The sequence below is a fragment of the Pituophis catenifer genome, unplaced genomic scaffold (genome assembly GCF_029215685.1).
Source record: "Pituophis catenifer annectens isolate HBS135680 unplaced genomic scaffold, rPitCat1.0.hap2 SCAF_1, whole genome shotgun sequence".
Taxonomy (NCBI): Eukaryota; Metazoa; Chordata; class Lepidosauria; order Squamata; family Colubridae; genus Pituophis; species Pituophis catenifer.
Window position 1 is genome coordinate 279,470,879 of NW_027256881.1, and position 27,926 is coordinate 279,498,804.

Consider the following 27,926-nt stretch of genomic DNA (forward strand, 5'->3'; position numbering starts at 1 on the left):
TTCCTTTGCTGACTAGTTTTGAAACAGTGGTTGGAACTGTATTGCAGTGAGAAAGCACCTGCTTCTGAGCAGTCAGTATGGGGATAACAAGAACTTCAACTGCAGTGATTTATTGAATACAAGTTTTTTTTCCTAATGAACTGTTTTAAGTGTTAATACAGCAACCAGTGAGAACCCAGGCTTAGTTCATAGCACTAAATTCCAGAGAGACTGTTCGTTTGTATTTTTATTTTGCATGAAATGTTATAATGTGGCAACCCAAAGCTGGATTTGCATATTGTGCTCAATAGTAAATATGTAGTTTTTTAAATTTTTGCTTATCTCAATGCATAAACCTTTGATTCTGTTTAGGCAATGTCTAAAGGGCAGGGTTGGAACCTATCCACTGAAAAGAACAAAACCAAAATATTCTGGATTTTCTTCTTATTTTAAGATTGAAATTCTTTCCTCTTCCATTCTTGCCCCTAAAACCACCATTATTCCCTGAACTGTTTTGGGGAAATGTAATCTACAGCAGCAGATCTGGACTGCAAACCTTCAGTTAGCTACTACATGGCAGCAAAGAATTAAAATGTTCTACATCTTTTAAAATCTTTTGTCATTTTAATCTGTTTTTATTGTTTTTCTATCTGTTTTTTACACTATAAGCCGCTCAGTCACCATGAAACACGAAACGAACAGCATATAAATTTAATAAACAATAATAATCTGGTAGTCCTACTGCAAAGTGAAACAGAAGCATTACAATTCCCATAAATATGCTATTTCCATCTTTAAATCCTGCCAAGCTTATGTACAATCAACTCCAAAAATATAAATTCTTGATTGGTTTAGAGGAGCGGCAACAGCAGAAATGGAATCCAAAAGCTTCATCCATTTTAATCCTAATTATTAAAAATGAGGAGGGGGGAATCCCAAAGACCAAATGTGACAATTTTATTACCAAAATTTAGCAGTGCAGAATGCTGAGCAGTGACAGACTACCCATTTCTGGTTTATACTTTAATATGTTGTGTAAAGCTATTCAACAAATTATAGTTACATCCAACCTGGCTTAATGTGTGAACTCAGAATCTCAATATGAACTGGAAAATATATTAAAAGGTGTTTTTGTTTGAATACCCAGTTTATAAAATCACCACTCAATATGTTTAACTAAAGAGCATTTATTTCATTTTTCACTATGATTTTTCACTGCCTCCAAGTAGTACTACTGATCTCCCCTTCTGAGGAGTACATATAGCAATGGTGGCAAAGGAGATGTGAATAATCTTGAGGACCTTGAACAAAATAAACTAAGAAAAGTGAAAAATTAAAAATTAAACTTCTGTAAAAGACATTTTCTTCTGGAATTGAACAAGTCTCTTACAGTTCTAACTGACTCAGTCCTAGTCATAGGTTTATAAGAATGAACAGTGGACTACAATACAAGACTTTCACTACAGAATGCTGTACACACCTGATGTCCACACCCTCCCCTCAGTGCCCCATTATTTGCTTGCTTGCTGAGCTTGTCTGCGGAGAAGAACATAGATCTTCTCCTTTATCCAATCTTTATTGTACGGCTGGTATGTCTGAGTATCAGCACGATAGCTGGTAGAAAAAAAATAGATCAGTTAATATTTTTAATATTGCTTTTCATCATACATTTCTACATAATATTTTCTTAAAACCAGAATTCTCAACATTTTGGAATCCCCTATTTCCAAAAACAATGATTCTGTCTTTCTGAAGTAACAATTATTTCCTTGAATGTAATTCTATAACAACGTTGAGGCAGAAATTAAGCACACACTATATTCATTCTATTCAATATGTAATAAAATATGTAGTAAAACAAACTTTTACTCCTTTTTAAAAAAGCTTAAGATCTTTGAATTTTATTGTAGACGTATACCATCAATATATCGTCTATAGTATGTCATAAAAGGTGCAGTATTAGATGTATCATTTAGACTGTTATGGCTACAGAGGAATATATATTTCTTTACTTAAAAATCTTATACAAGTCTGTATATATTTATATATTTACTTGCCCAATCTGTAAAATATAATTCTGGGCAGTTGGCAATGACATGCATGCCCTCTGGTGGCTTTCTAAAATCTAAACACTCTATGACAAAAAAGATAAAAAAAAAGAAAAATCGGAATAATATTAGTTATCTTTTCAAGGAACTTAAAGTGCCATTTAAAGTTGTTCTGTCTTTACAAAGGAATACATTTTGAAAGGTCCACTATCACAATACTGGAGTTAGCAATTAATGTACTCCACTATTCCAAGGTTTCCATAATCTTCTAATTAAATGGGTAATGTTGCTTAGAAGTTCATAATAAAGTTATCACCAATATGTCAATGACACCCATTTATTTCTTCTTCACAAGAGAGTTCCGTAAGACAATAGAAGTGTTGAAACAATAATAATGGAGAGGTCTAGGACTAGAAATCCAATTTCATTACAGGTAAAATGGAAGTACTGATGTTAGATGCTCAACAAAGGAAGTAAAGCTTTATTCTTTATTAATCTTACTCAGGGAATGCTTGGATGCTCAAATTTACAGTGTTAAGTTGTTGCTCCTCCAAAAGAGAGATAACCTCACTGTGATTATGCATGCTATTGTAATGTGCACATAAATAATATTATTCTAACATTACAAATCTTGAACCTGGTTTGGAAACTTCCACTGGTTTAGAGCATGACTGCCAAAATATAAACTATATACTATTCTGAATATATACACTTTGTCTATGCACTGACTTTCAGCGAGCAACTGGGCTCAAATTAATGGGCTAGTTCTACTTTAAGGAACTAAAGAGTAGGACTGTGCAGCAATCTGGAACTGAAAGAGCAAAGGAGATTTGCACATTGCAGGGACACTTATGGCATTGCTTTTACCTGTGAGAAAGTCCTTAAATGACCTAGGCTTATTTTAAGGAGATTTCAAAAGATGTGACACATGCCCTCCAAATTACCTTTTTTTCCTGTGAATCCAGATTGCTGCACAGCCCTACTAAAAAGATAAATGCAAAGAAATGTCTCCTCCAATATGAAACTGGCTAAAATCTAAGTATTTCAGAATACCTAGTCCAAATATCCACACTAGAAGACTTCAATATAATGATCAGGTAAAAGTTTCAATTATGATATATCTCCTCCAGGGGATTTTTTTGTTCAGCTGATAAAACTGCCCAATTTTCATCATTCTGGGAAATCTTTTTCTTTTCAGCCTTTATAATATTTTGTACTGTTAGCCATTTTTAAAGTACTACATAAAATCAACTCCCTCATAAAAGTATACCAATGAATTAGTACAATATAAAATATGGATGGGTGTATTCCTAAATAATTCCACCATTCAAATACTTGTTGCAATTTCTCTTTATACGGAGATTATTCAATAAAGAACTGTTGACATTCCATTAGGATTAGATTGTATTTATAAAACATACACAAGTAGTTTTTATCTCACAGCAGAAATCCTAGATATACTTATGTTTGGTTCACATAAGTTTTTGTTAACTTTTTATTAACTACTTCCCTCATATCCTATTTATTCCATGAACTTTTGTTGCATCTTGGAATCAAGGTTATTAATTAAGGAATTTATCAAGTCAATAAATTGGAAATGTCCCCCATGTAAACATTTTTTTTTTTAATTTGATTTATATGCCGCCCTTCTCCGAAGACTCAGGGCGGCTTACAATGTGCTCAGCAATAGCCTTCATCCTTTTGTATATTTATACAAAGTCAGCTTATTGCCCCCACAACTGGGTCCTCAATTTACCTACCTTAGAAAGGATGGAAGGCTGAGTCAACCTTGAGCCTTGGCGAGATTCGAACCCTGCAGTAATTGCAGGCAGCTGGTCTTAATAACCAGCTTAATAACAGGGTGCCTTAAACCCCTGTACTACCAAGGCAGATTCTTTGGCGACCCAGTTTGGTGTTATACTTAAGGCATCAGGCTAGAAACTGAGACTGAATTCTAAATCTTGTTATAGGCACAAAGTCAGCTGAGTGACCTTGGGCCAATCACTCTTTCTCAGTCCTGGGAATAAAGCAATGACATCACCAACATCACCGTAAAAAAAAAAAACCTGATCAAGAAAACAGCAGGGATTAGTCCAGGCAGTCACCAGGAATCAAAAGTGCAGAAAAATAAATAAAAATTGTCCATTAAACATCAGTAGCAAACACTGTGGAATTCTGGTATTTTGATAATAGTCTCAACCAGTTAATACTGAATGCAATCCAAATCAGGATTTTATACTTCATTGTCAGCTAATTTTAGACTTATAGTAAATTATAGGCTACCTAAACATTGGTTCTACAATGGTGAATGAAAATTAAGAGGGGATTTTGTGAGATGGGTGGCGATATTAATTTGATAAATACCTTCTAGATAACCAAAGCAAAATAAGATAAATTATATTTGTTTCAAAAACATATTTACATTCAGAGTAATATTCATTAAATATCTCTCACATTCAAGAGGCAGAAGCACAGACCAGTAACATTAAAAGTCTAATTACATATGTGCAAACCAGCATATATATAACTGTAGAAGTAAAATTGTAGATGTTAAATTATATGATACATACACAAGGCAGCTAAGGTCAGCCAAATCATCGATGAAATCAAATAACTGGCTAATATCATATGTAATGGAAGGGCTGTTAGGATTCATTCTCTTCAGGTGTTCTTCATACATTTTACAGACTCCTAAAAAAGAAAAGAATAATGGTTAGCAGTTACATTGCACATTTGTGCCACCTACTTGTCAGAGTACTTGAATGTTAAGAAATACAAACAAGCGATCAGAAGAGAAATATGCTAAAGCTAGGAATAAATGTTAATTTATCTATTCGTGAGTAGATATAAATACCTTTACAATTTTGTATAAGAATTGCAAGAAAAGTTATAGATTCATCATTTTCAACCTTCTACATTAAATATCATGTAATCTTACTAAATATCATGTAATCTAGATATTGCCTCATTATTCTGCATGACTAACTATAGTGCCCAAAGCTGAAGGGTACTGTGGTTCGTAAGATATCCTTGTATCAAACTGCTAGAGCAGGGATCACCAATGACATTTACTTCATTAATCTAATAAAAAGTACAAACTTTACAATTATGCACTAGTTTCAATTTGATTCCAAACAGTGTTTCTAAGCACATAGAAGCAGCTCTTTGAAATTAACTACAGGTAGTCCTTGACTTATGACAATTGAGCCCAAAATCTGTTGTTAAGTGAGATATTTTTAAAGTGAATTTTGCCCCATTTTACCACCTTTCTTGCCTCAGTTATGATGGAATCACTGCAGATGATAAGTTAGTAACCCAGTTGTTAACTGAATGTGGCTTCCCCATTGACTTTGCTTGTCAAAAGATCCCAAAAGGTGATCACATGATCTTGGGACACAGTAACAATCATAAATACAAACCAGTTGCCAAGCATCTGAAGTTTAATCACATGTTCATGGGGATGCAAAAATGTGAAAAATGCTCATCAGTAACTTTTTTCAGTGCTATTGGAACTTTGAATGGTCACTAAATGAATTGAGGACTACCTGTATTATTTTAATTGGTACATGGTACAAGAGTAGAAGATTTATTCCCTGTTTTCCTGCAAATGCTGAACTGCCCTTTAAAACTCATTTAAAGTTTAAAAAAATTACCTTCCATACATTCATTTACAGATTCATAATCTGCGTAAGTCCTGCCTTCAGGCCGTTTGGTAGGCTGAACAAGCAGAATTGTATGAGACTGAAAAGGAAAGGCAACAATCTTAAAAGGGCATCAACAAATATTGCACAAGTGTTAAAAAGTTAGATCTGTCAAATGCAAAGATCTTTTTGTTCCTGCGCACACACACACAATTTTTACATACAGAAACCAATGTAGTTTTATTCTGATGCATACACACTACAGGAAGATTCATCCTTCCATTTCAGCGAATGTTCCCCCCCCACATGGCTCTCGACTTATTTTTTCCAGAACAATTCGAATTAAAAAAAAAACCAAACACTGTAAAGCTCTACCGGTTATAACTCAACGGTTCCTCCTCCTATTCGTTTTATCATCGGAATTGGTTTTCGATTGATTTTTCTACAATTCACTTTCAAATCATTAATAAAAAAAAAAAGACCCAGGTGACAAAACGTCCCAATACATTCCCTCTGCCTGAAGGGGACCGTTACTTCTCTTCTCTGCGCTCAAGGCGGGCCTTTTCCTTTGGGTTTGGCAAATAGAATGAAGGCCAGGGGACAAAAAATAAAGAAGTCTTCAGGGGAACTCCGCACGGAGTTGGACGAGGCGCTGGCATCGCCTTTCCGTGTAGCCCCCCCTGAACATCCCTTCCGAGGGCGGGTTGGTCCTTCTGCCTCTCTCGAGAGTGAGAGAGAAGGGGCGGGGGGGGGGAATCCCAGTTAACTGGCCGACCTCCCATCGCCGCCATGGCCACCTCAGGCCCACTGCAAAGGAGTAACGAGCCGAAGGTGTTTTATTCACGTGGACCCTCTTATTTATTTATTAATTTATTATTATTTTTGGAAATAATTTCAGCCCGCCCTTTTCAGGCCTCAGCCTCATAAAACGGCGGCCCCCTCACGCTTTATCTCCTTCGACTCACCATGGCGACTCGTTCCGCTCGGCTCAGGCGCGAAGCACAAACTCCCCACGACGCCTCTTACCACAATGCACCGCGGCTCCCGGATGCAGGGCAACCTTAGTCTTTTCGTGCGTTGGTAACACACGCCCACCCCCTTCCCGCAACCTCGGCTTGAAACCATAGAGACGCCGCTGCTTTCGCTCTCCGGTTTCGGATGCTAGAGAGGCCTCTTATGCTGGTCCCGCGAGATTTCACACACGGACATTTATTTTATTTTTTTTTAAGGAGGCGGAAGTTCTCATCTGGCGTCCATCTTTGATAAGGGCGTCGCTGCACCCAGACTTCATAATAGCACGCTGGAGTTATTAAGTCTGCCATCTTACATTGGGCCGGAAGGGAAAGAATAACTAAACCTGGACTTTATAACGTTTCCTTTCAACTGCCAAGTCTCCCGGAAATTGAACAGGGGAGAGGAAGTGGAGGGCCGACTGCCACTTGGCCTTTACGGCGCTAACGGAGGGAGATGAGAGATAATAGCGGGTTAGAGGAGGGAAGGGCAGGCGGGTTTTCTTCCCGCCTTCTGTTTCCATGGGTGCGATTCCTTATTGGCTGAGGAGGAGTTGAGCTTCGGTAATGAGGCCTGGCTCGCCTGCCTGCCTGCCTTCCCTCTGAAGGAAGCGGGGAGCCTCTTGCGTGAGCCGAGTGGGAGCCCAACTGAGGAGAAGCCGGACTCAGGAGCGGGACTTTGAGAAGCGGCCTCTTCGGGGGTTTCCGTGAGTCTCGGCAACGAAGCAGTTGAGCCGCTTGGCTTCCTCTTTTTTTCTGCACGAAAACGGGTTGCTCGCCCCGCTTGCCTGCCGCTGAGGAGCTCGGCCAAGGTGGTTGGCCGATGTGGCTTTATTCGGAGCCGCGACGGCGAATTCCCCTGCTGAGCCGCTGAGCCTGGAGGAGAAGCCGGCCATGGATGATTTTTTATCCATTAGTTTGCTCTCCCTGGCTATGCTGATCGGCTGCTATGTGGCGGGCATCATCCCTTTGGCCGTCAACTTTTCCGAGGTAAGGAAGGGTCGGTCTGAACACCTGCCGTCCAGGTGTGCGGAAGAATGCAAGAGTTGGGTTTTTTTTCACCTCTGAATTCACCACCGTTATTGAGGGAGGGGAGGGGTTTGTAAAGAACAAATAAAACCAGCGCAAGAGGAAACGAAAATCCTTGTTAAATAAACTTTTGGAATAAGCTCCTCCTCATTCAGGTTGCTGCTTTTTAACCTCAATGCTTGTATTGCAGAATTAGGAAGGTAAAATGGCAGAAAGGAAGAAAGAAAATAATCGTGTCAGCTTTGAGATATCTTGACTACAGGTAGTCCTCGCTTTACGACAGTTCGTTTAGTGACCATTCGAAGCCACAACAGTACTGGAAAAAGTGACTTACGGCCATTTTTCACACTTATGACCGTTGCAGCGTCTCCCCTGGTCACGTGATTTGCATCTGGATGCTTAACAGCTGGTTCACATTTATGATAGTTGCAGAGTCCTGTGATCCCCCTTTTTTTTCCTTCTGATAAGCAAAGTCAATGGGGGAAGCCAGATTTCTCTTAACAACCGTTTTACTAATTTAACAACTTTGGTGATTAACTTAGCAACTGTGACAGGAAAGGTCGTAAAATGGGGCAAAACCCACTTAACAAATTTCTCACTTAACAACATACATTTTGGGCTTAATTGTGGTTGTAAATCAAGGATTACCTGTACTCAACTAGAGGATTTTCCTCCCCAGTTCTTTCTGCAAAGCCCAGTTTCCTTTTGTGGTGTCAGATATTAATATCTTCAGTTTTAAAGTTTGTCTGAGAGAATCAATCTTTTTGAAATTTGATATAAGAAATCATTTTGCTGTATGCAAAATCCTGATTTTTTTCAGATAATTGCCCTATTCTTTTTTCAGTACTGTTGGCTAAAACTTGAAGAAAGAAACCTTATTTCCCGTAATTGTTTTTCTCAGATCTCTTGCATATGTGCATTTAAAAGTGAGTGTGTTAAAAAAAAAATACATGCCCACATGCAATGTAGTAAAATAGTCTACATTTTGGAAGGAATAGTTTCCAATATATTTTAAAAGAGTCAGCAAGCCAAAGGCAGCTCTGTATATTAATTGTTAATTGTACTCAAATTATGCACATTATGCCAAAACATCCTGCCCATGATATAAAAAAATATTCTGATTATACAAAGATGTCTGCAAAAATGCAACTTATTTTAATAATGGAAGCCAAATGCAATTTCATTTACTGCACAATTCCAAAGTAAACTTCAAATCCAGTAAAGCATATGGAACTGTCACTGAAGTAAGGCTTAATTAATAAACAGCAAGTGCATAGTATGTCTAAAAATAACAAAACAGAATGCCAGGTTAAAATAACTAGGAAGAAATTTTAGCTATATTTTTTCCATCCTGTACAAATACTTTGTTCATAGGAAAAAAACAAACTTACTTGCATGCTTCAAAATTTTGCAAGCTAATTGCCTGATCATTTAGCTTATTACCTATACCTAATACTTGTGGGTGATCATCAGGTCTGCCTATTTACAGAAAATAGGTTCTTTATTTTCCAAATTATGTGAGAAAATAATTTTCTAAACTGAAATTGCTGTAAGGATTTGAAAATGTGAAAATCTCAGGATGGTTTAAATCAAAGAAACTTTAAAAAGCCAAACAGATCTAAAATAAAATATTAATTTTAAATTAAATGTTTTCTTAAATGCAAATCCCTATTGTTTCACCCTGAGATAGAAAATCTCTGTCTAATACGTTGAGTAGCATTCATGCATGTTCAGAGTTAAATTTCTTCATTAATCTTATTTCTATGCTATCACAATCAAGAGACTGCATACTGTGAGCAACCTTCAACTTTTGTAAGAGAAGATTAATGTTGGTTTAAATATGTAAATAAAAAGATGTGAATAGTTCACTGTCATAGCAACAAATGCCTGTGTCACATAGATTTGCATTGTCTTATTTCCTTAATAAAATATAATAGCACCAGGTGTTTTGAATAAAGCATTCCAATAGCATTTGTGGATTGTGTATATTATAATAGTCTGTATATTTATTGTAAACCATAAAATCTGGCTTTTGTTACTTTTAATATCTGCTTCAACTCTAAAGGCTGTGATTATGTGCTTTCATATGATCAAATGTTTTACTTTAGATTATTTTTTAAAAATATGAGACCTTCTGTCTTTTCTGACAGGCAATTGGTGGTTATACTGTATTGGCTAAAATGTGTGTTTTATATACGTGCATTCCAGAAATCTCTTGAGTGATAAACTTCCTCTTTTGAAATGTGTCATGTTACTGGAATAAGAATCAAACAGGTTATGTAAATATCAGTGTAAAACAATCCTCAGTTCAGATAATGTACAGTACTTAGAAACAATTAAATACTGTGTATATCATTTTTATTTGTGTAAGTAGGCATCCACATTTCTATTCTTTGTATTCAGGGTGAGGATAATGAAAAAGGCCTATTTGTGTGTGTGTGTGTGTGTGTGTGTTGGAGTGAAAATGAGACAGTGAGCATATGGAACTATCACTGAAGGCTTAATTAATAAACAGCAAGTGCACAGTATGTCTAAAATACTATGGGAGTATTTTATAGGAAGAACAGTACAGTATGGTTCAAAAGTCTGATAGCAAAGAGGTCCATGACCTTTTCCAGTTCCAAGCTAGAGATGCAAATGGGATAGCTGGGTTACAGTACCTCAGTTATCCACCATTAAAGTAAGCACTGGAGATGAAGGATATGACTGTTTTCTCCATATATATTACACACACATATATCCACACATACATACAATATTTATCTTCACATTTCCTTTGATTAATTATTTTACCTTTTGTTTTCAGGAAAGATTAAAACTTGTTACAGTTCTTGGTGCCGGGCTCCTTTGTGGAACTGCCTTGGCTGTCATTGTGCCTGAAGGAGTACATGCACTTTATGAAGATCTTTTGGAGGGTAAGAAAATGACTCTTATTCTGGTACAAGGATTTTGGAATAAAGCAGACCTTTTGCTCAGATTATAAACATTGACTATTATGGAAGAGAGATTTGTTTTTCCCTCCTCAAAATTAAATGCAAAATGTAGGAGGACTTTATTTTTTTAAAACAGATTTTATCTCATGGCGCTTTAAAATTTAATTGTGATACGTTGTGATTCAAAGCTATATATGAAGTTATATAGTTTTTTCTTGGTTAGTTCCTTTCTCCAAGTTTTCTAGTTTCCTGGCTTTTACACTTAATTGCAACTTGTGATTTTAAAGGAATTTGTAAATTGAAATCCTGCAGACTATATGTTCTAGTTCATGTGATCAAATTGAATAATAACTGAACGTTGTATCAACCACTATTCAGCTTTCTCTTCTTTATGTTTATAAACATTAGATGATGTTTCAAAAACAATGTAGGAGCTTGAAGGTAATAGAGAGGTCAGGGATAGATCTATTTCTTATTTCCTTCACTTGATTTAGCAATTGGAGATGTAATTGTGGAGAATCATTGATTGCAGCAGGCTGAAATCAGATGAATAAATACCATTGGAGAATGTATTTAAAATAAGCAAATTTATGTCAGTTTATATAATCACATACTTTTGATTGTAACACAGGCATTTTTGTAGTACAGTCCCGTTTTCTGCAGCATCTCAATACTTTTTTTTTTAAAAAAAATACATTTTCCTGCCCACATATCTTAGAGAAGATCAGCATACTGTTACATAATATGACATATGGTTATCCTGCTTGGGCAACTATATATGTTTTATCAGCTTCAATTTCAATATTTTACCAAATGCTTACATTGTCTCAAGTTGTCTAAGTTAGAGTACAGGGTGGTGGCCTACATCAGGGGTTTCCAACCCCTGGTCTGTGGATCGGCACTGGGTTGCAGCATGCCAGAAACCAGGCCATGCAAACAAGTGAGGCCCATCCACAGAATGCAGGCAGCATGCTAAACCATACCTCCTCTGGTTTGTGGAAAAACCTTTCTCCACAGAACCTGGTGCCCAAAAGGTTGGAGGCTGCTGGATTACATGGTTAGGACACAGGGTTGGAGGTTAGCAAACCTGTGGGCTGCTGTGTGGCTGGGTCAGGTCCTGTCATTCACTCCAGCTCCTTAACAGGATATGAAAGGACCCCCCCCCCCCCCTTTGCAGGTGTCTCCACCCTAATGGTGCTGTTATCAGCTAATTCTTTCAACCCAGAAGCTCTTTATAGGAATACAGCAAATGGCCAGGCCTTATGTATATTGAAAGTGAAGCCTTTAATAGTTCATTGCCTCTTTAAAATATTTTTCATGTTAATAAGGGGAGGGACAGAACAGAGTGCTTATAAGTATTAAGAAAATAAATATAGCTTTGATGGAACTCAGATAAGCAGGGAATAAGAGTTTCTCAGTGGAGGATAGCAGATTATTTTGGCCACAGAAACACTTATCTAGCCTTATGATAGTCCCAACTCTCATGGCCTTCTAAAAGCAGACAAAAATCATGCGTTTCCTAGAGGATTTTGGTGTTTAACTGTATTAGCAATAACATTTCTTTTAATTTTATATTTTAGCTTGTACTTTTTTTTACTGTTTTAGTCACTCAATTTTGTATATTTCTAATAAGCATGTTTTGTAAAACGTCTAGAGTCCATGTAATGTTAGGTGTTAGATAAATTTAATTAAGAAATAAATACTGCTTGGATTTTTTAAAAAAAAAAAAACAAAAAAAAATGTGTAAATCCAGAAATTTTCTGGTGCTTATAATGCTTTCATTTGTAAAATAGTTAAAATGATTTATCAATCCATCCCAAATTATTTTCCTAACTCTCCCCCTGCCCTCCATAAAACTCCAGAGTTACTGGCTTTTGGGGTGGAGGCTGCCTTTGAGTAATTTTTGACTTCTGGAAATTCCCTATTTTCTGAAGTGGTTTCCCATTGCCTGCTTCTTAGGGCTGAGAGAGAGGAACTGCCCAAGGTCACCTAGGTGGCTTTGTTCTTAAGGCAGGACTAAAATTCAACTGGTTTCTAGCCTAGTGCCTTAACTACTCCACCAGACTGACTCTCATTACTGGCTATTATTCCCTTTGAACTTGAGTTCAAAACCTTTGTTCAAACATTACATGACTGTTAAGCAATGTTTACTAATTTGGGGAATTGGGCAAAGGTTATTTCTTTAAATCTACAGTATTACTTGATAGTATGCCTTGAAGCCTTTTTAGCATCTGAACTATATCTTTTCTTCAAATGCTTTTATTAAGGTTTGCAGATTGAAAGGATAAAAAATAATAAAAATTACAACAAATATGAAAAAGAAAACAGGAGTGGGAAAAAAGAAGACTTAACTATACCCTTGTCCATAATAGATGGTTTTAGATATTTGACAATTCAGTGAAGGAAAGGCAGCAGTAGCTGAGAAAGGGATAATGTTTTTCATTTTAGTTTGCTGATATTTGTCTCTCTCTGCAGCAACTGTAAACCATAAGCATGACTTTGTCTCAAAAATGCTATGTAATTGCAAGGGGAGGGATCAGGTCTGCATCCCATTTTAATGGATTGTGGCTAGATAGAATGCATCTCAACACAGTAATTCTAGAGAGACAAGTGTCCAAATAGCAATCAGAGTATTACAGCATGTCAGATGGTAACTCTTTTCCTCTTCTTCATGGTTCTCTCTTATTCTGCTAACCCCTGCATCAGATGGACTGCTGGAAAGAGCTGCATTTGTCTGGAGGATAATAATCTGGGGCCATCCAAAGCACCAGATACAGTAGCTCACCTGATGATTACTTATAAAGGGATGAAGAAAAAACAAATACACAATTTAGAGTTTCTTTCCTACCCTTGAAAAGAGTTCAGTGGATTAGTAGGACTAGGTTTCTCAATTCATGGTCCAATCACATGAAAAAAGAAAATATGAGCAAATGCTATGTAGAGATTTACATAATTTAATAGGCCTGCATATTCCACTGTTTATTTTTTGAACATTTCACTCAGTTTTGAATGATGTTACACTTTTTAATAACATTTTAAATTGGAAGTTTAAAAGAAGCATTCTGGTTGGTATATTTGAAGATCGAATATGATTGAGAACAGATTGTCAAGCTCACTGGAGCAGTCATGCAAAATAGCCGTGCCTAGTGGCTGATGTATGATGTGATATATCTAAGGATAATTGTCATTTCAAAGTATATTTCTAGTATTCATCGTTATTGCAAGAAATCCTGTGCTTATCATGTTTCGTATTATTTGGATATCTTTAAAAGCAAATTCTTATTATTCAGTACCATAATTGTTCAGTTATCCACCCAGGAAATACAGTCACATGAAAAAGGAAGTACACCCCATTGGTACTTCCACTAGTACCACATATAGTACTTCCACTACTTCAACATATAGATATTTAATCTTCATTTTAACAATATTGATGATATAACAAATATTCACCATTTACATTTTGTAGTCCATTGTGCAATTTAAATAAATATAAATGCAAATTTTGCACATGGGAAAAGTACACTGTGAAGTTTTTCTTTCTTTTTTTTATCATACATGGACATACCGATATTTTGTTTTTATTTAAACAGTATATTTTATTTATTTATTTGTCAAGTTTTGATATCTCCCTCGCAGAGGGACTCCAGATTTAAAACAAGGCAAAGATGATTAAAAATCAATGTTAAAAGGGGGGAGGAGAACTTTCAGGGCACTAACCAGCCTCATGGCTGTGTGCTCTTCTGTGAGCCCAAAGCAAGCCATGATTTCATACATTTCCGAAAGGCCAAGAGAGTGGGGGCATGCCTCATCTCTGGGGGCATAAAGAGAGATGATCTAATTGAACAAAAAGCTATAAAAATTGACTTTGGATCATTTATTTAACAAAAAATTAACATATGCCATTTCATTCTGTAGAAAAAGTAAGCACACCCTTGACTCAAATACAGTGACTACTTTTTTCCCAATGTGTATGTATGTTATACCATAGGATATGGCTGCAGTATTATTATTTATCCCCTTTATTATTTTTTACTTCCCTTTTTTATTATCTGTAAACTTCAGTGTTATTATTGTATTGTTATTTTGCAAGTACACTGAGTGCTTCTGTATTGCAGACAAAGTCCTTGAGCGTCTAACCACACTTGGCCAAATAAATAAAGTATACAGTAAGTATACTCTAATCCCTGTTATTGCTCCCTTTGGCAGAAACAATCTCAAATACACATTTCTTATAACTGTATATAACATTCCTATAACTCTCCGAGATCGACTGGGAGGAATTTTCCCCCACTCTTCCATGCAACTTTATTCCAACTGTGCAATATCTGAAGAGGTTTTTTGCATGCATGATTTCATACATTTCCGAAAGGCCAAGAGAGTGGGGGCATGCCTCATCTCACCCCACAGCATGGTGGGTTTTCTGAAATGTTTAGAGTTATGTTGCAAGGTTCACTTTTGGTGGAGCATCAATCTTCTAACAAATGGTCTCACATTATCTAAGCACCGTCTGGAACAATGAAGAATTCATGGTGGATTCTGTGATGGTGATCTCCCCAGGCCTTGAAACAGACCCAAACCATAATATTTTCACCACTATTCTTTACAGTTGTTATAATGTTCATCTGGTGAAATGTGGCCAAATAATTTGATTTTTTTTTTTTGCCTTGGGTGTTGAGAGCACATTGTTCTAGAAATCCTGGTGTTTGTCTAGGCTTTCATGAGCAAACGTGCTCTGATGTGTTTTTTGGGCAGCAAAGATTTCCTTCTTGCATACTTCCAATGTATATCTGTGCAGCTTTGTAGTTGTAGACTCATGCCCTTTAACATTAGTAGTGGTGACACAGATTTGTGGGTCACATGGGGTTCTTTTTTCAGCAAAATGGTTCTTCTGGGTTAAAGTTGCTGAGATGGCCTGGCCTGGGCAAGTTAACAGTTGTGAGATCTCCACTTACAGATTATTTTCTGGACAATGGAATGATTGATGTCGAGTATTTGGAAATTTTTTAAAATCACTTTCTATCACTCATTCATATCTATAACCTTCTTTCTGATGAGAGATCTCTTCTGATCAGACAGCTCTTTTGATCTAGGGAAGGTGATACCACCCACTTCAGCAATAAAGAGCAAATCAAACTAAACGTTTAAGATTCCAATATGACAGGTTCCTCTCAGATCCTCTGCAGTAATGTTCTAACTATTTGAACCTGATCTTGTGCACCTAGTCCTTATTTTAGATAACTGAGGTAGTAATAAATATAGGGATGTTTTTATATTTTTCACAGGCATTTGTTTATTTAAATTACAAAATGGACTACAAAATGTACATGTTCATGATATGTGTTATATCCTATTTATCAATATTATTGAAATGAAGATCAAATATCTCTGTTAGAAAAGGGGAAAAAAATAATGGGGTGTACTTTTTCACAAGACAGTGGATTGATTTGAATCATAAAAGTATTCTGCCAAAACAGAAAGTGAATACAATAAAAAGAAGGCTTCCATTAGACATTGAAGATATTTTGCCCAAAATTCTTATTACTAGCCTTTAGGAATTCAGATCCCTGTCTGCTTGCTTATGCCTGCAGATATACACTTTTTCTTTCATTCAGTTATTTGATGAAACAGTTATTTGATGTTACATACAGATGTAGAGTTATATTACATTGAAGTCATGTTAATTAAACTATTGTTTCTGATCAATTTTAAATTTTATTTTTAAAAGAATTACAAGATTTGAAAACTAATTAATCACTTTTAAAATAAAAAATGCCCCGAAGCATGTTTTGATTTGACTTTTAACATATTAGGAATTGAGTCTTCTGCAATTCTAATTTCATCTGTTCTTTTTGGTTTCCTTTAGCAAAGCACAACCCAGTCAGTGAGAGTCAAAAGGTCATTGAATCCGAGAAAGCAGATGTTCCAGATGTGCATGATCATAACCACAACCATGACCATTCAAGATTACATGCTTACATTGGTGTTTCTCTTGTTCTTGGCTTTGTCTTTATGCTGCTGGTAGATCAAATTGGCAGTTCTCACGTCCACACTGCAGATGGTAAGCCAACCTTTTCCTAATAGGCAATCAAAGTGAGAACAATTATTCAGAAATATTTAAATAACTAAGTATTTGTTGTTCATGATACTGTGGATATGAAAAAATATGGGGGTGAATTTTGGAGCAAAATAACATTGTTTTCACCCTTATGATTTTGTGACCCAACGTTTGCTCAAAAATTTACACTCTTAATGGTGAATGAGTCCTCACTTAACGACTCATTGAAATGGGAATTTCCATCGCTAAGTGATACAGTTAGGTGAAATATCACATGATTGCACCGCTAAGCAGTGACAAATTTAGTAGTTCTGGTTGTGGCTAGGAACTTCACACTGTGCTATCATTAGGCAAGAACTTCATCCTTGTCTTGCCCTGCTACTCTTGCCTCCACTTCAACTGCCCTTATTTGCCTATTTATCTCTTCCTCCCCCCATCCATATCTCTGCCCTTTTGGCCATCCTCCACTGCTGGGCTTGTCCTAGTGTTACAAGGCCTCATGTGGCCAGAAGCTGCTTTGTAAAGGGCCAGGCCAGACACACCTTGTAAGCAGCAGGAGGAAGAAGATGGCAAAAATTGACAGCAGGAGTAGTGGATTGCAGGATGGCAGAGGGTAGGCGCAGGGGCAGTGGAGTAAAGGGTTGCCAAAAGGGCAGTAATGGGGGGAGAGATAGATGGGTGGGGGGAATTGAAGCATACAGTTGTATGGTGGTAAATGCAGGTGGGCTTCCAAATTTTAATTATGACCACGGAAGTGATGTCACAGCTGTAACTTCATGGACCAACCATAACTAACATTGTTCAACACTATCATAACTTCAAATTGTCACTGAATGGCCATTAAGTGAGGACTACCTGCACAGGAAGGACTTTAAATGGAGACTCTCAATTTAGAAATTGTAGATATTGGAATTTGTAGAGATTTTTTGGAAAATGAACAAGTGAGCTTCTAACTTTAAATGAAATTTACTAAACCCATGAGTAATTATTATTTTATTGTGTAAATAAACCTTCTAACTGGTTACACAAAGAACTATTGTGATAGCTCAATTCAGTATAGTAGTATTGCCTGAGATATCTACTACAAAATAAAGTATGTGGCAGAAAGTGTTTATTTTAACCAGAAATACTTGAGCATTGAATATTGAGCACTGAGACACTGTGCTTGGTTCTATGCAGGTACCTGTGGAGGCATGTCTTCGACACCAGACCTCAGTGTTTTGATATAATAAGCATGTCACAGAGAACATAATCCCATCTTCAGTATATTTCTTTAACCCATAACTAACCTACTGCAAATCTTAATTACATTTTAGTTGACAGAAGCTAGACCTAATCATTTTTTAACCATGTAAAAGTGATTTGGAGCCTATGCTTTTCTGATTGCGCCATCTAACAGCTGCCTTTCAAAGCTCCTGTCTGATATTTTCACTGCTAAACAATGGTTACCTGTCAATGTTAATCCGTCTCTGCCCTCTTGGCTTTCCAGATGGGACTTAAAATCTGGGTCTGCTGATTGGCCTGGGGTCCTAATGCGTTAGTGTATTAAGAGAAGAAAAGAGAAGACCCCATTGCATATTGCCTACTTCTTTAACTATCTGTGAATTTTAATATTTATCATTTTAATATTGTAATGTTTTATATTGTCATTTTTATCTTGTTGAAAGCCGCCTAGGTCACTTGATGGCAAGGTGGGCATCATATAAATTTAATAAATAAATAAATAAATAAATAAATAAATAAATAAATAAATAAATAAATAAATAAATAAATAAAAAACAGTATCTTTCGAAAGGATTCAATTTCATGGAATAGTCCATTCTTTTAATTGAGAAGAAGGGAAAGAAGGAAGGAAAGATTCAAAGGCACTGAGAAAGAATGTAATAGAGATAATTTAGTTTGATGAAAAATCATTATTATAATCTGTTCACAATAATGAAAAGTCATAGCTGCCAGTTCTTTAGCTGGTGTTGGCCTTCTTATGCATCAAGTTCCTCCCAAGAACCTGGAATGTTGTCATGTATCAGCGTAGTATATGTGCAGATCCAAATCATGTAGCATTTAGCAATGTCAATGGGAAGTGCTGTCCAAATTTTTGGGTATGCACTATAATATAATTATTATATTTTTATTCTATATAAAATGCCTAGAACTCAGTCTTCTAGTTTAAGTCTAAGGCCATCACCTTAACCACTTTACTGAAGTGGCTCTTTAACTTCTGTTTTAATATTAACTTTTCTAATATTTCTTCATCTTAGTTTCTGCTCCTGCTCCTTTCTTATTTATATCTTTTTGCTTAAGATTTCTTTATTATTTCAGACCCAGAAGCAGCAAGGTCGGGCAATTCCAAAATTACTACTACACTAGGACTAGTGGTCCATGCAGCAGGTAGGTTAATTTTGTTGGTTGGTTATGTTTTTCTTTAAAAAATGAGGCAGATATTGTCAAGTTATGTGAGTTAGTGTTAAGCTATAATTGCATGGCATGATGCCAGTAGTTAACTGCTACTAATAATGGAAGAATGCTGTGGACCTTCTTTTTATTCTTCTCCTGAAGTTTAGTCCACTTTGAGATAAGAGAGGAGGGAAGAGGCTAAACTAAACTGCAGAAATATTTGCCTGACAATTCTCTGCAACTCAGGGCTATAGTGATTTTTAATAGGAAAATACATTAAAAATGTTAGTCCTCTAGAATTATGTTTGGAGACAAATCTTTTAAAGTTTTAAAAAAGATCTAAACAAATACTTTTACTGTGTTTCTGCAAAACCATTACAATGTAAAATTAAAAAATATTGTGGTTTTACATTTTTTGTATATTATAATATGAATTACTGCTTCTCTCTTGCTACTGTATTGTACTTAATTAAAAGGGCATGGTAAATAAATTTACTGCTGTTACTTTATACATTTGTTTTAAACACTGTAGCAATATATCTGAATTTTTAGACCCTAATCTTTTTAGACTCTGCCCTCAAACATACATTCCCTTTTCAACTTTTAGAATGAGTCTTAGAACTTTAAATCCCCAATTAGTTATGTAATGCAAAATTGACATTTAATATACCTAGGTTTCACAATGAATCTACCCATAATTTAAGGAGCAAAGTTATTAGTTGTAAATTTATTTCTTCATAATGTTGATTTAAAAGGCCAGCCTAGTTCAAAACTGACTCAAACAATTTGCTTAGGCATGAAGGATTGTGATAAAGGATTCCCAGTTCAGGAAAGGGCATAGTTGGTGCACCAGATGAATATATGGTTCCTGCTCAGAGAATAGAAACTGAATCCAGAAGGACCTCCTTATTATGCACCACCCTGAATGGGGAAATACAACTGGATTAGATCACTGGGACCAGAAGAACCAAAAATATAGCAACAAAGCATATGTTTTAACACCATGTTGCAAAGAACTAAAACAAAACTGTTGGCTATGTGACCATTCCTGATTCAAAACTGTTGCCATGGATCTACTCCGAAACATAAATATTAAAACCACCATCAGGAATGGGAGATAAGATAAGAGACTCAGGTGACAGACTTACTCTTGTATAATTTAGCTCCAGTAACTCTTTGATCAGTGGATGGATTCACTGTTGTGTGCCTTGTTTTTCCTTCCTCCCACATTAAGCTGATGGTGTTGCCTTGGGTGCAGCTGCTTCTACATCTCAGACTAGTGTCCAGCTAATAGTATTTGTTGCAATTATGCTGCATAAGGTAAGCTTTGAGTATGAAACTTTTCCATGCTTCTTTCATTAGTGAATGATATTCGTTATTAGGCGTGATAGACTTCAGTGAAGGACAACAACTTTTTTAAAAAATCCATGCACTTTTTAAAGCATTTCTGTTTGCTTTTGTATTTAGGATTGCATCTAGGAGTAGAAGTAGGCAGTTAAGTACTATGTAGGTGGGAGTTTTGTGTTAGCCCAGTAATGACATGTAATAAGTAGCAGTGCTTCTTACTGCTGAATTTAATGTACTTAGAAGATACTTTACATATAGCTAATTTTCATTAGACTCACATAGATCTTGTATAAGAGAGTGGCTAATTCTGAACAATTATTGGGCCTGAAACTATACTAACTTTATATTTTGGACTTCTTTTTTTTTTTTTTAATTTGATTTATATGCCGCCCTTCTCCGAAGACTCAGGGCAGCTTACAATGCGTTAAGCAATAGCCTTCATACTTTTGTATATTTTATACAAAGTCAGCTTATTGCCCCCACAATCTGGGTCTCATTTTACCTACCTTAGAAAGGATGGAAGGCTGAGTCAACCTTGAGCCTGGTGAGATTTGAACTTGCAGTAATTGCAGGCAGCTGATGTTAATAACAGTGCTTTAGTCTGCTGCGCTACCAGAGCTCTTTTATAGTAACAGGACCAAGCAATCTCTTTGATTTTCCAGAATTACATTCTAATTTGACTAAATGGTTACCATAGAAATTGTATTTTCACAATATGCCATGGTGCATATTTGGAATCACAAAATTTACCTGAAGGCAAACTGCTACTCACCAGCCTCTTTAGCTCTCCAGAATGCTTTTATCATAACAATCTGTATGAGTATAATTTTTAATACTAATATTAATTTTTTAATACTAATATTAAAATAAGCATTTTAGTATTGGTTTTTTACTAAAAAGTATTTGTTAATAAGTATTAACTTTTTTCAATTGTACGGCGTATAGTGTTACAAAGAAAAGGAAAACAAGTATTTTATTATATGCGAAGTGTGCTATCCTCCCCATTAGATACAGTGTTGTAGTAGCAACTCTACTATCTCACATTAAGGAAGTGCTATACTAATGATACATTATACTCCACCAATAGAAAAACTTAAGGAAGGGCTTAATAATGTGCTATTGGCATTTGGTCATACTAAACGTTCTATTTTGCAAAGGTAGTACAACTTGTTTTATACTTGAGCATTAAATATTTTATTGCTTTTATGTTGTAGGCACCTGCTGCTTTTGGGCTTGTCTCCTTTCTTATGCATGCTGGCCTTGAACGGAATCGAATCAGGAAGCACTTGCTGGTTTTTGCACTAGCAGCACCTGTTTTGTCAATGGTGACTTATTTGGGATTAAGCAAGGTAAAACAGCTGGGGAACATGAACAGTTTTAAATAATCAGGTTAATCATATTTACCTGCCAGTTTTGCATCACTATATTTGTCAGGGAAGCAGTATTGCAGATGCTTAAATATTTGGTATTTTGTTTAATAGAGCATTTTTGCTGGATTATGAATTGTTCTTTGAGTAAAAATAGTGCATACAAAATGCAATTAATTGGTCTTGTGTTGACCATTTTTTTAACTAACACCAAATTATGGATTTTATGTAAGTCATCTGTCAGCATTTAGATTTTTTACACTGACAAAAATTTGCAGGATAAATTTTTCATTGGTAGTAGAGGATTTTAGGTCTCCAGAACATTAGTTTGTCTTTGCGGTAAGGTATAATGCTTTCTAAAGATGTTTTTGAAATTTCAGTAGAGTAGCCATTGAAGTACAATTTAAAGGAGGATGAGCTTTGTATTTTATCAGCATTTTGTCTTTTTTTTTATTTTACAGAGCAGTAAACAGGCACTTTCAGAAGTCAATGCCACTGGAGTTGCCATGTTGTTCTCTGCTGGGACTTTCCTGTACGTTGCCACAGTTCATGTTCTTCCCGAAGTGGGTGGAATGGGACATAGCCATAAACCTGAATCTGCTGGAGGCAAGGGACTCAGTCGCCTGGAGGTGGCTGCATTGGTTCTGGGTTGTTTGATTCCTCTGATTTTATCTATTGGACACCAACATTAAAACTTGGAAGACCAGCATTTTCCCCCTGAATCTGATATAAGCAGCAGTCAGTTGCTTGTTTTATTGCTGTCTCTCTTACCCTGTTAACTACCCCATGTATGTTAAGAAGTTGGAGAGGATCATCATTTCAACAAGAAAACTGGGAAAACTCAATATAAGAGAGAGAGAGAGTACTCTTTGACAGCTAGTTATAAATCCTGCATAATTTCTCTTTTCTAAAGATATTTTAATTATGACTTCCTACCTATTCTCAGGGAAGCTGGAACTTGGATATTATCTGGGAAGATCCTTGCAATTCATCATGAAATCATAATCCCAAGTATTCTGTATGTCAGCATTCAGAGCTGATGTCTTGACATTATGATGCTACCTTCTAATATGAGAGAAGATTGTTCACATCTTCCAAATGTTCATGTATTAATAATGGCATGGGCTGACTTAGAAGGAGGCATCTGGTGAAGAAATATTTGTGAGGATGAAGTTGTAGGCAAAATTTGTATTAGATAAAGTTCAATAGGATTCTTGCATTGAATTATTATGAAAGCACATTTGTTCCTTGATTTTAACAGGCTAGACAGTATGGAAGAGAGCCACATTCAGCAGAAAGATTGTCCTGATCTCTAAAGAATATTATTGTTTTTTCAAATGAATGCTAGTTTATTTACAAAATGTTGCTTTTCAAGTAGAATAAGATAAGCCCTATTCATCAGACATCAACCTCAAAAGCTAAAACTGTAATACTTTCTGATATTACTATCAAAAATCATTCCAGGTTGTGAGCTTGTATTGAATTAAATGTCTGAAGTCTGTTAAAACTGAGTATCAATACACCTCTGGAACACAATTCTACACATTGTAGTGGTTCAAAAAGGTAACTGTAATAATAAAAAAAAAACCTGTCAAAGCCATTGACTTAAAAAAAATTAAATGGTTAAAATATATGTTGGTTACTGGTGCACAGTTTTATATATGCTTTAAATTTTCAATCACATTGTCAAAAGTCATTAATAGTTAAAATTTTATTTATAAACAAGATGAAATGGTGTTTGAGTGAAATGGTTTTTACTGGACTGGTTATCCATTAGATAAATCTATTCCTATTTTCAGTAACTTTTTACAGTCCAGTAATTAATGAAACTTATTTTCCATGCCTGCCTTGCTCACATCTTATGTTTCCTTGACAGTGGATATTAAGGTTGTTCAGAATGGTTATGCTTTAACTGGCAGTTCCTACTTATAGAGTGACTCATTGGTTGTGCATCAATAGGCGATATCAGTTTTTCATGACTGATTCTAAAGTTTTTTTTTAAGCTAATACTCAACAGACCTATTGACTGCTATTCTTTCCAATACGTGTTTATCAGCTACATACATTTATATCATCAAGAACTGGGATAAATCATCTGTATGAGTGTGGATCATAAAATGGTGCTATCAATTGCCTAGTACATCTCAAATGGATCTGCCAGTTGTGCTTGATCTGTAAGAAAGCATTTCAAAGATTACAGTTTTAGAATTTTTATTCTCTTCTGTGCTAGAAGAGAAAATAGAAACACATTTGTCAAAACATGGGGCAAAAAACCCCAGATGTACTATTTGATATATGAATTGTGGTTAATGTGCCTGTCACATTTGCACACTTAATGATTGAAAATAAAAGTCACAAAATGCCAAATTACCATTGCTGCGGAAAATAACAATGTCAATTCTTCCAACCAGCAAGTTGGGAAATAATGGCAAAATGACAAGTCACCAAAGTTGATTGAAATGTCATTAATATAGAAATATTTGGAAAAAGAATAGGGATTCTGGGATATAATTTTGAATTGAAATCATACATTTTTAAAAAAACCATTTGATCGTTGTATGTTACAGAGAGAACTTGAGGAATTCTGTTTTAAACCAGACTCAGCTTTAAGTGCTTACTGTTACTTGCAAAATTTAATTGGAAGCTACCTAAACTAATCAAATTTGTGAAAGCAAGTCTGTTAATTCTATCTTTCCTATTTCACTACCCTGGGCTCAGTATCTAGCACTAAATTATTATTTGTAAGGCAATGAATATGCTTAATGTGTGATGTTTATTGCACAATAAACATAGGGCAGTACAGGGAATGCTTGTGGGGCTGATTTGCTCCTGTGTGGGAGCAAAGGCGCCTTAAATACTTTGCCAGTATTTAATTGCTAACTACTATTGTAGCAGTGGTGAGCTTTGAGAAGGGAATTTCTAAATAATAAAACAAATTCTGTAGCACAATTCCAGAAATTTGATCTCTTGTAATACTGAGAAGCTCCGTTTTGAGAAATCATATGGATTTGAGCATATGGATTTTAACTTTGCCCAGATTTTAAAAATCAATGCAAAATCATTGCTTTTTGTAGTCTAATTCTACTCTTCTTGACTCTTATTACTAGTCATATCCAAATTGTATTCTGAACTTCCCAGTAAACCTGAAAGCCATGGATTGCTAAAATAGAGATGCATAATTAATAGATTCTTACAAATTCCAACACTTCCAAAAGTCACATCAGTTGTAGACTGAGTTGAAAGTGGAAATGTTTACTATGAATTGTGTCTGTATGCAACATTATATTCAGTCACCTAATTGCCATTATTCATAAAACAATCTTTTGCCTATGCTGGAGAAACTTAAGTTTGCAATATTTGACAGATATAGCAAGGAAATGCAGTATCTTCAATTGAAAGGAAATGTCTTGGAATTTCTGAAACAGTGGAAAAGAGAAGCTCAAAAGTGATTTTCCAGTATCCTAAGTGAAAATAATTTTTAATATCCAGCTGTACCGGAATGGGAAAACTTGAACAATAAATTGTGCTGCAGTGCTGTTTTATGATGAATCATAGGTAACTTGGAATATGGGAAGCCCTTGCAGCAGCATTTGAAGGAGATTATCCATTTCAAAAAGATACGAACTTTTACATGTTTCTGTTATGTCCCTAACCAGCTATGATTTTATGGGCAGTGTTCCCTGGTCATAGCCTGATTCCATGTACTAAAGTGTAATTTTAATGTCTTTTCTAAATCATTTGTACACATGAGATCATTCCATGGATGGCTGCCTTATTTTTAATTTTTTCACTTTAATTGTGAACTGTTTAAATATGTTTTTATTATATTAAAAATTATTTGCTGCATTGTTGAAATAAGTTGTCTCATTTTTAATGGTGACAAAAAAGCAATATGTAGATTTTTCAAGGGGAAATGGTTTATAGTTTGCTTTATCTCATTTTTATCTCCCTTATTCACTTCTAGAAACAGATTAGAATTAGATAAAGCAATTTATCCCAGTAAAACCAGTAAAAAGCATAATAAATCAGCATACTTTGTCATCCCTTCCCTGATGCATCCAAATGTAACATGCCAAAGTATTAAATGTACTTCCTAAATAATTTTTTTCTTATTTTCAAAACTTGGTGATTTACCTATCCATTGGAAACTTCAACTGGACCATAATGCACCAGCCAAACTAATTATGGGTATTTATTATGCTGGCATGATAACTCCCTTCTGTAAGCTACAGGCTAGGTGCAATTAAAAGTGCTGATAATATCCTACCTGACATAGGATTGTGTTGCTTGTCGGACCAACTGCTCCTGTGGGTATATTTGCCCATCCCCATACATTCCCAAGGAGAAAGCAAACTCTTGGTCCTTTCATTGAAATTGTCATGTTATGAGGCCCAGGAGGTGTGCCTGTGATGTACCCTGCCATTTGGAATTATCTTTTCTTAAGTTTGTTTAAATGGAGCCGGAACATATTGGAAACTTACTCAGGTACCTATCCAGATGGATAGAAAAAGGCTAATCACAAATTATTTTTAATGTATTTTCTTTAACATAAGCCATTTGCGCTTCTCAAACTTTCAACAGATAGAATCCTGTGTATAGAACTTGCTATCCAGTCTTTTATATGAAAATGCTATTTTACTGCCAGGTTTTGGGTATCTCTGTAAAAAAAAAATGTGGGTAGGTATAGAGGTTGGAGAGATAGGCTTTGTAAATAAATATGTGCAAAAGTGACCAGATAGTTTTGTCAATCTCTAGTTGGTCTTTCCAAGTATAGACCACTATTTTAACAAAACAATTGGGTACAGCACTTTCATCCCATCTGTGCCCTACAGTAGTAGGCTCCCATGATTTTGGTGATAGACTATTCTGGGAGTTGGAGAGGAAGATAACAGGAAATTACACAACTGAATCAGGTGTAGATAGAAGACAAGATTTCTTCTAGAAACTGATCCAGTCTATTTGGATCTATTAAGAGAATTTAGCAGGAATAGTCTGACAATATAGTTACTACCTATAACTATCAGACCAATACTGGAAAGAAATTCATTGACAACAAAAATGACTAGAATTGCACACTTTTGGGGGCATTTGGGATCTAATTGCCCATCTGCTTTTGGGTTGCTTTTTTATGTTAAATAGGCTAGTCTAGTAATGATAATGAAGAGATTCATACTATAATGAATTTTGGAGAAATTTTGGTTGCTATTTTATAACACTACAGTTTTAAAATGTTATTGGGAGCAGGTAACAAAGTTTCCTATTGGTGAGAAAAAATTTTCAAGGGGAATTTGAGGACATCTTATTTCTTCTATATGTTATATATTAATTTTCAAAATTTGTCATGGCGGATTATCAAAACAAGATTATCAATTTGACTTGGAATGAATGAGTTGAAGTTCATTTTCTATAAGTTGATATCAAAGGATGCAGCAGTTGATTGAGTCAAAATTGGACTCATTTGCAGTGATTGCAAATTGTGTATTAGCATTTTGACATTTCCGTTGAATAACTGATACACTGTTTTCGTTTTATTTCTGGAAATATCTTAAGAAGCCCTTTGTTATTCTTTACTAAAAATCTGTTCATTCTGAGTTTTAATTCTCCTGATAGCTCTTTATAGTTCTGAACTACCTATATCTCTTCTTTGATAACCTGAGTTTTCCATATTCTATTCTACAGGTTTGATTTTTGTTTTTGTTTTCTGATCTCCAGTAAACTTTGAATAACATAAGTTAGCCATAGAGCTTCAGTTTTTAAAAAAGGTGAAATCTGGAGGGCAAACTAATGTTCATATCTAACCCATATGTTTTAAAAGAAACCTTTTTAGAAACTTTTTTTAAAAATATATAAAATGGCAATCCTATCTGAAATTTTAGACTAGTAAGGGTTAACCATTCCATAAACCACATCTCCCACACTGCAATGCTCAAAAACAAGTGTGGCTTCCAACATCATCTACAGCCATCAGTATCCAAGAAGCCTGCCAGGATCTTTTGTTGAGATGTAATCAGGCAGAAGCACCTTTAAATACCTCCATGACCACAACCGATAATGTATAGGACAGTTCCCAATATTACACACAGGTTGAAAAGGAATGCATGGAAGGGAAGAAAGCCTGAT

The 27,926-nt window shown here is 35.6% G+C and overlaps 2 protein-coding genes across 2 annotated transcripts; one reads left to right on the forward strand and one right to left on the reverse strand.

Annotated features, from left to right (window-relative positions):
• Positions 1–1,150: 1,150 nt before the first annotated feature.
• Positions 1,151–6,741, reverse strand: ERH (ERH mRNA splicing and mitosis factor). Its single transcript, XM_070931260.1, has 4 exons — positions 6,634–6,741; positions 5,681–5,768; positions 4,598–4,718; positions 1,151–1,593 (listed from the first exon to the last, which is right to left on the reverse strand). Exons 1-4 carry the CDS (start codon positions 6,634–6,636, stop codon positions 1,491–1,493), a joined length of 315 nt encoding a protein of 104 aa, XP_070787361.1. The 5' UTR covers positions 6,637–6,741; the 3' UTR covers positions 1,151–1,490.
• A 345-nt stretch (positions 6,742–7,086) lies between these two features.
• Positions 7,087–25,658, forward strand: SLC39A9 (solute carrier family 39 member 9). Its single transcript, XM_070938967.1, has 7 exons — positions 7,087–7,668; positions 10,514–10,622; positions 16,507–16,701; positions 19,018–19,086; positions 20,327–20,412; positions 21,654–21,788; positions 22,268–25,658. The coding sequence occupies exons 1-7, from the start codon at positions 7,573–7,575 to the stop codon at positions 22,496–22,498; spliced, it is 921 nt and encodes a 306-aa protein (XP_070795068.1). The 5' UTR covers positions 7,087–7,572; the 3' UTR covers positions 22,499–25,658.
• The last annotated feature ends 2,268 nt before the right edge of the window (positions 25,659–27,926 follow it).

Bases quoted from the DNA above. Each gene is read 5' to 3' on its own strand.
- ERH (XM_070931260.1), bottom strand. The intron at 4,719-5,680 runs GTAATTTTTTTA...TTTCTTTTTTAG, and splicing joins TGTAAATGAATGTATGGAAG to GAGTCTGTAAAATGTATGAA. The intron at 1,594-4,597 runs GTATGTATCATA...TTTTTCTACCAG, and splicing joins GCTGACCTTAGCTGCCTTGT to CTATCGTGCTGATACTCAGA.
- SLC39A9 (XM_070938967.1), top strand. From the start codon at position 7,573: ATGGATGATTTTTTATCCATTAGTTTGCTCTCCCTGGCTATGCTGATC. The intron at 10,623-16,506 runs GTAAGAAAATGA...GGTTTCCTTTAG, and splicing joins TTATGAAGATCTTTTGGAGG to CAAAGCACAACCCAGTCAGT. The intron at 21,789-22,267 runs GTAAAACAGCTG...TTTATTTTACAG, and splicing joins CTTATTTGGGATTAAGCAAG to AGCAGTAAACAGGCACTTTC.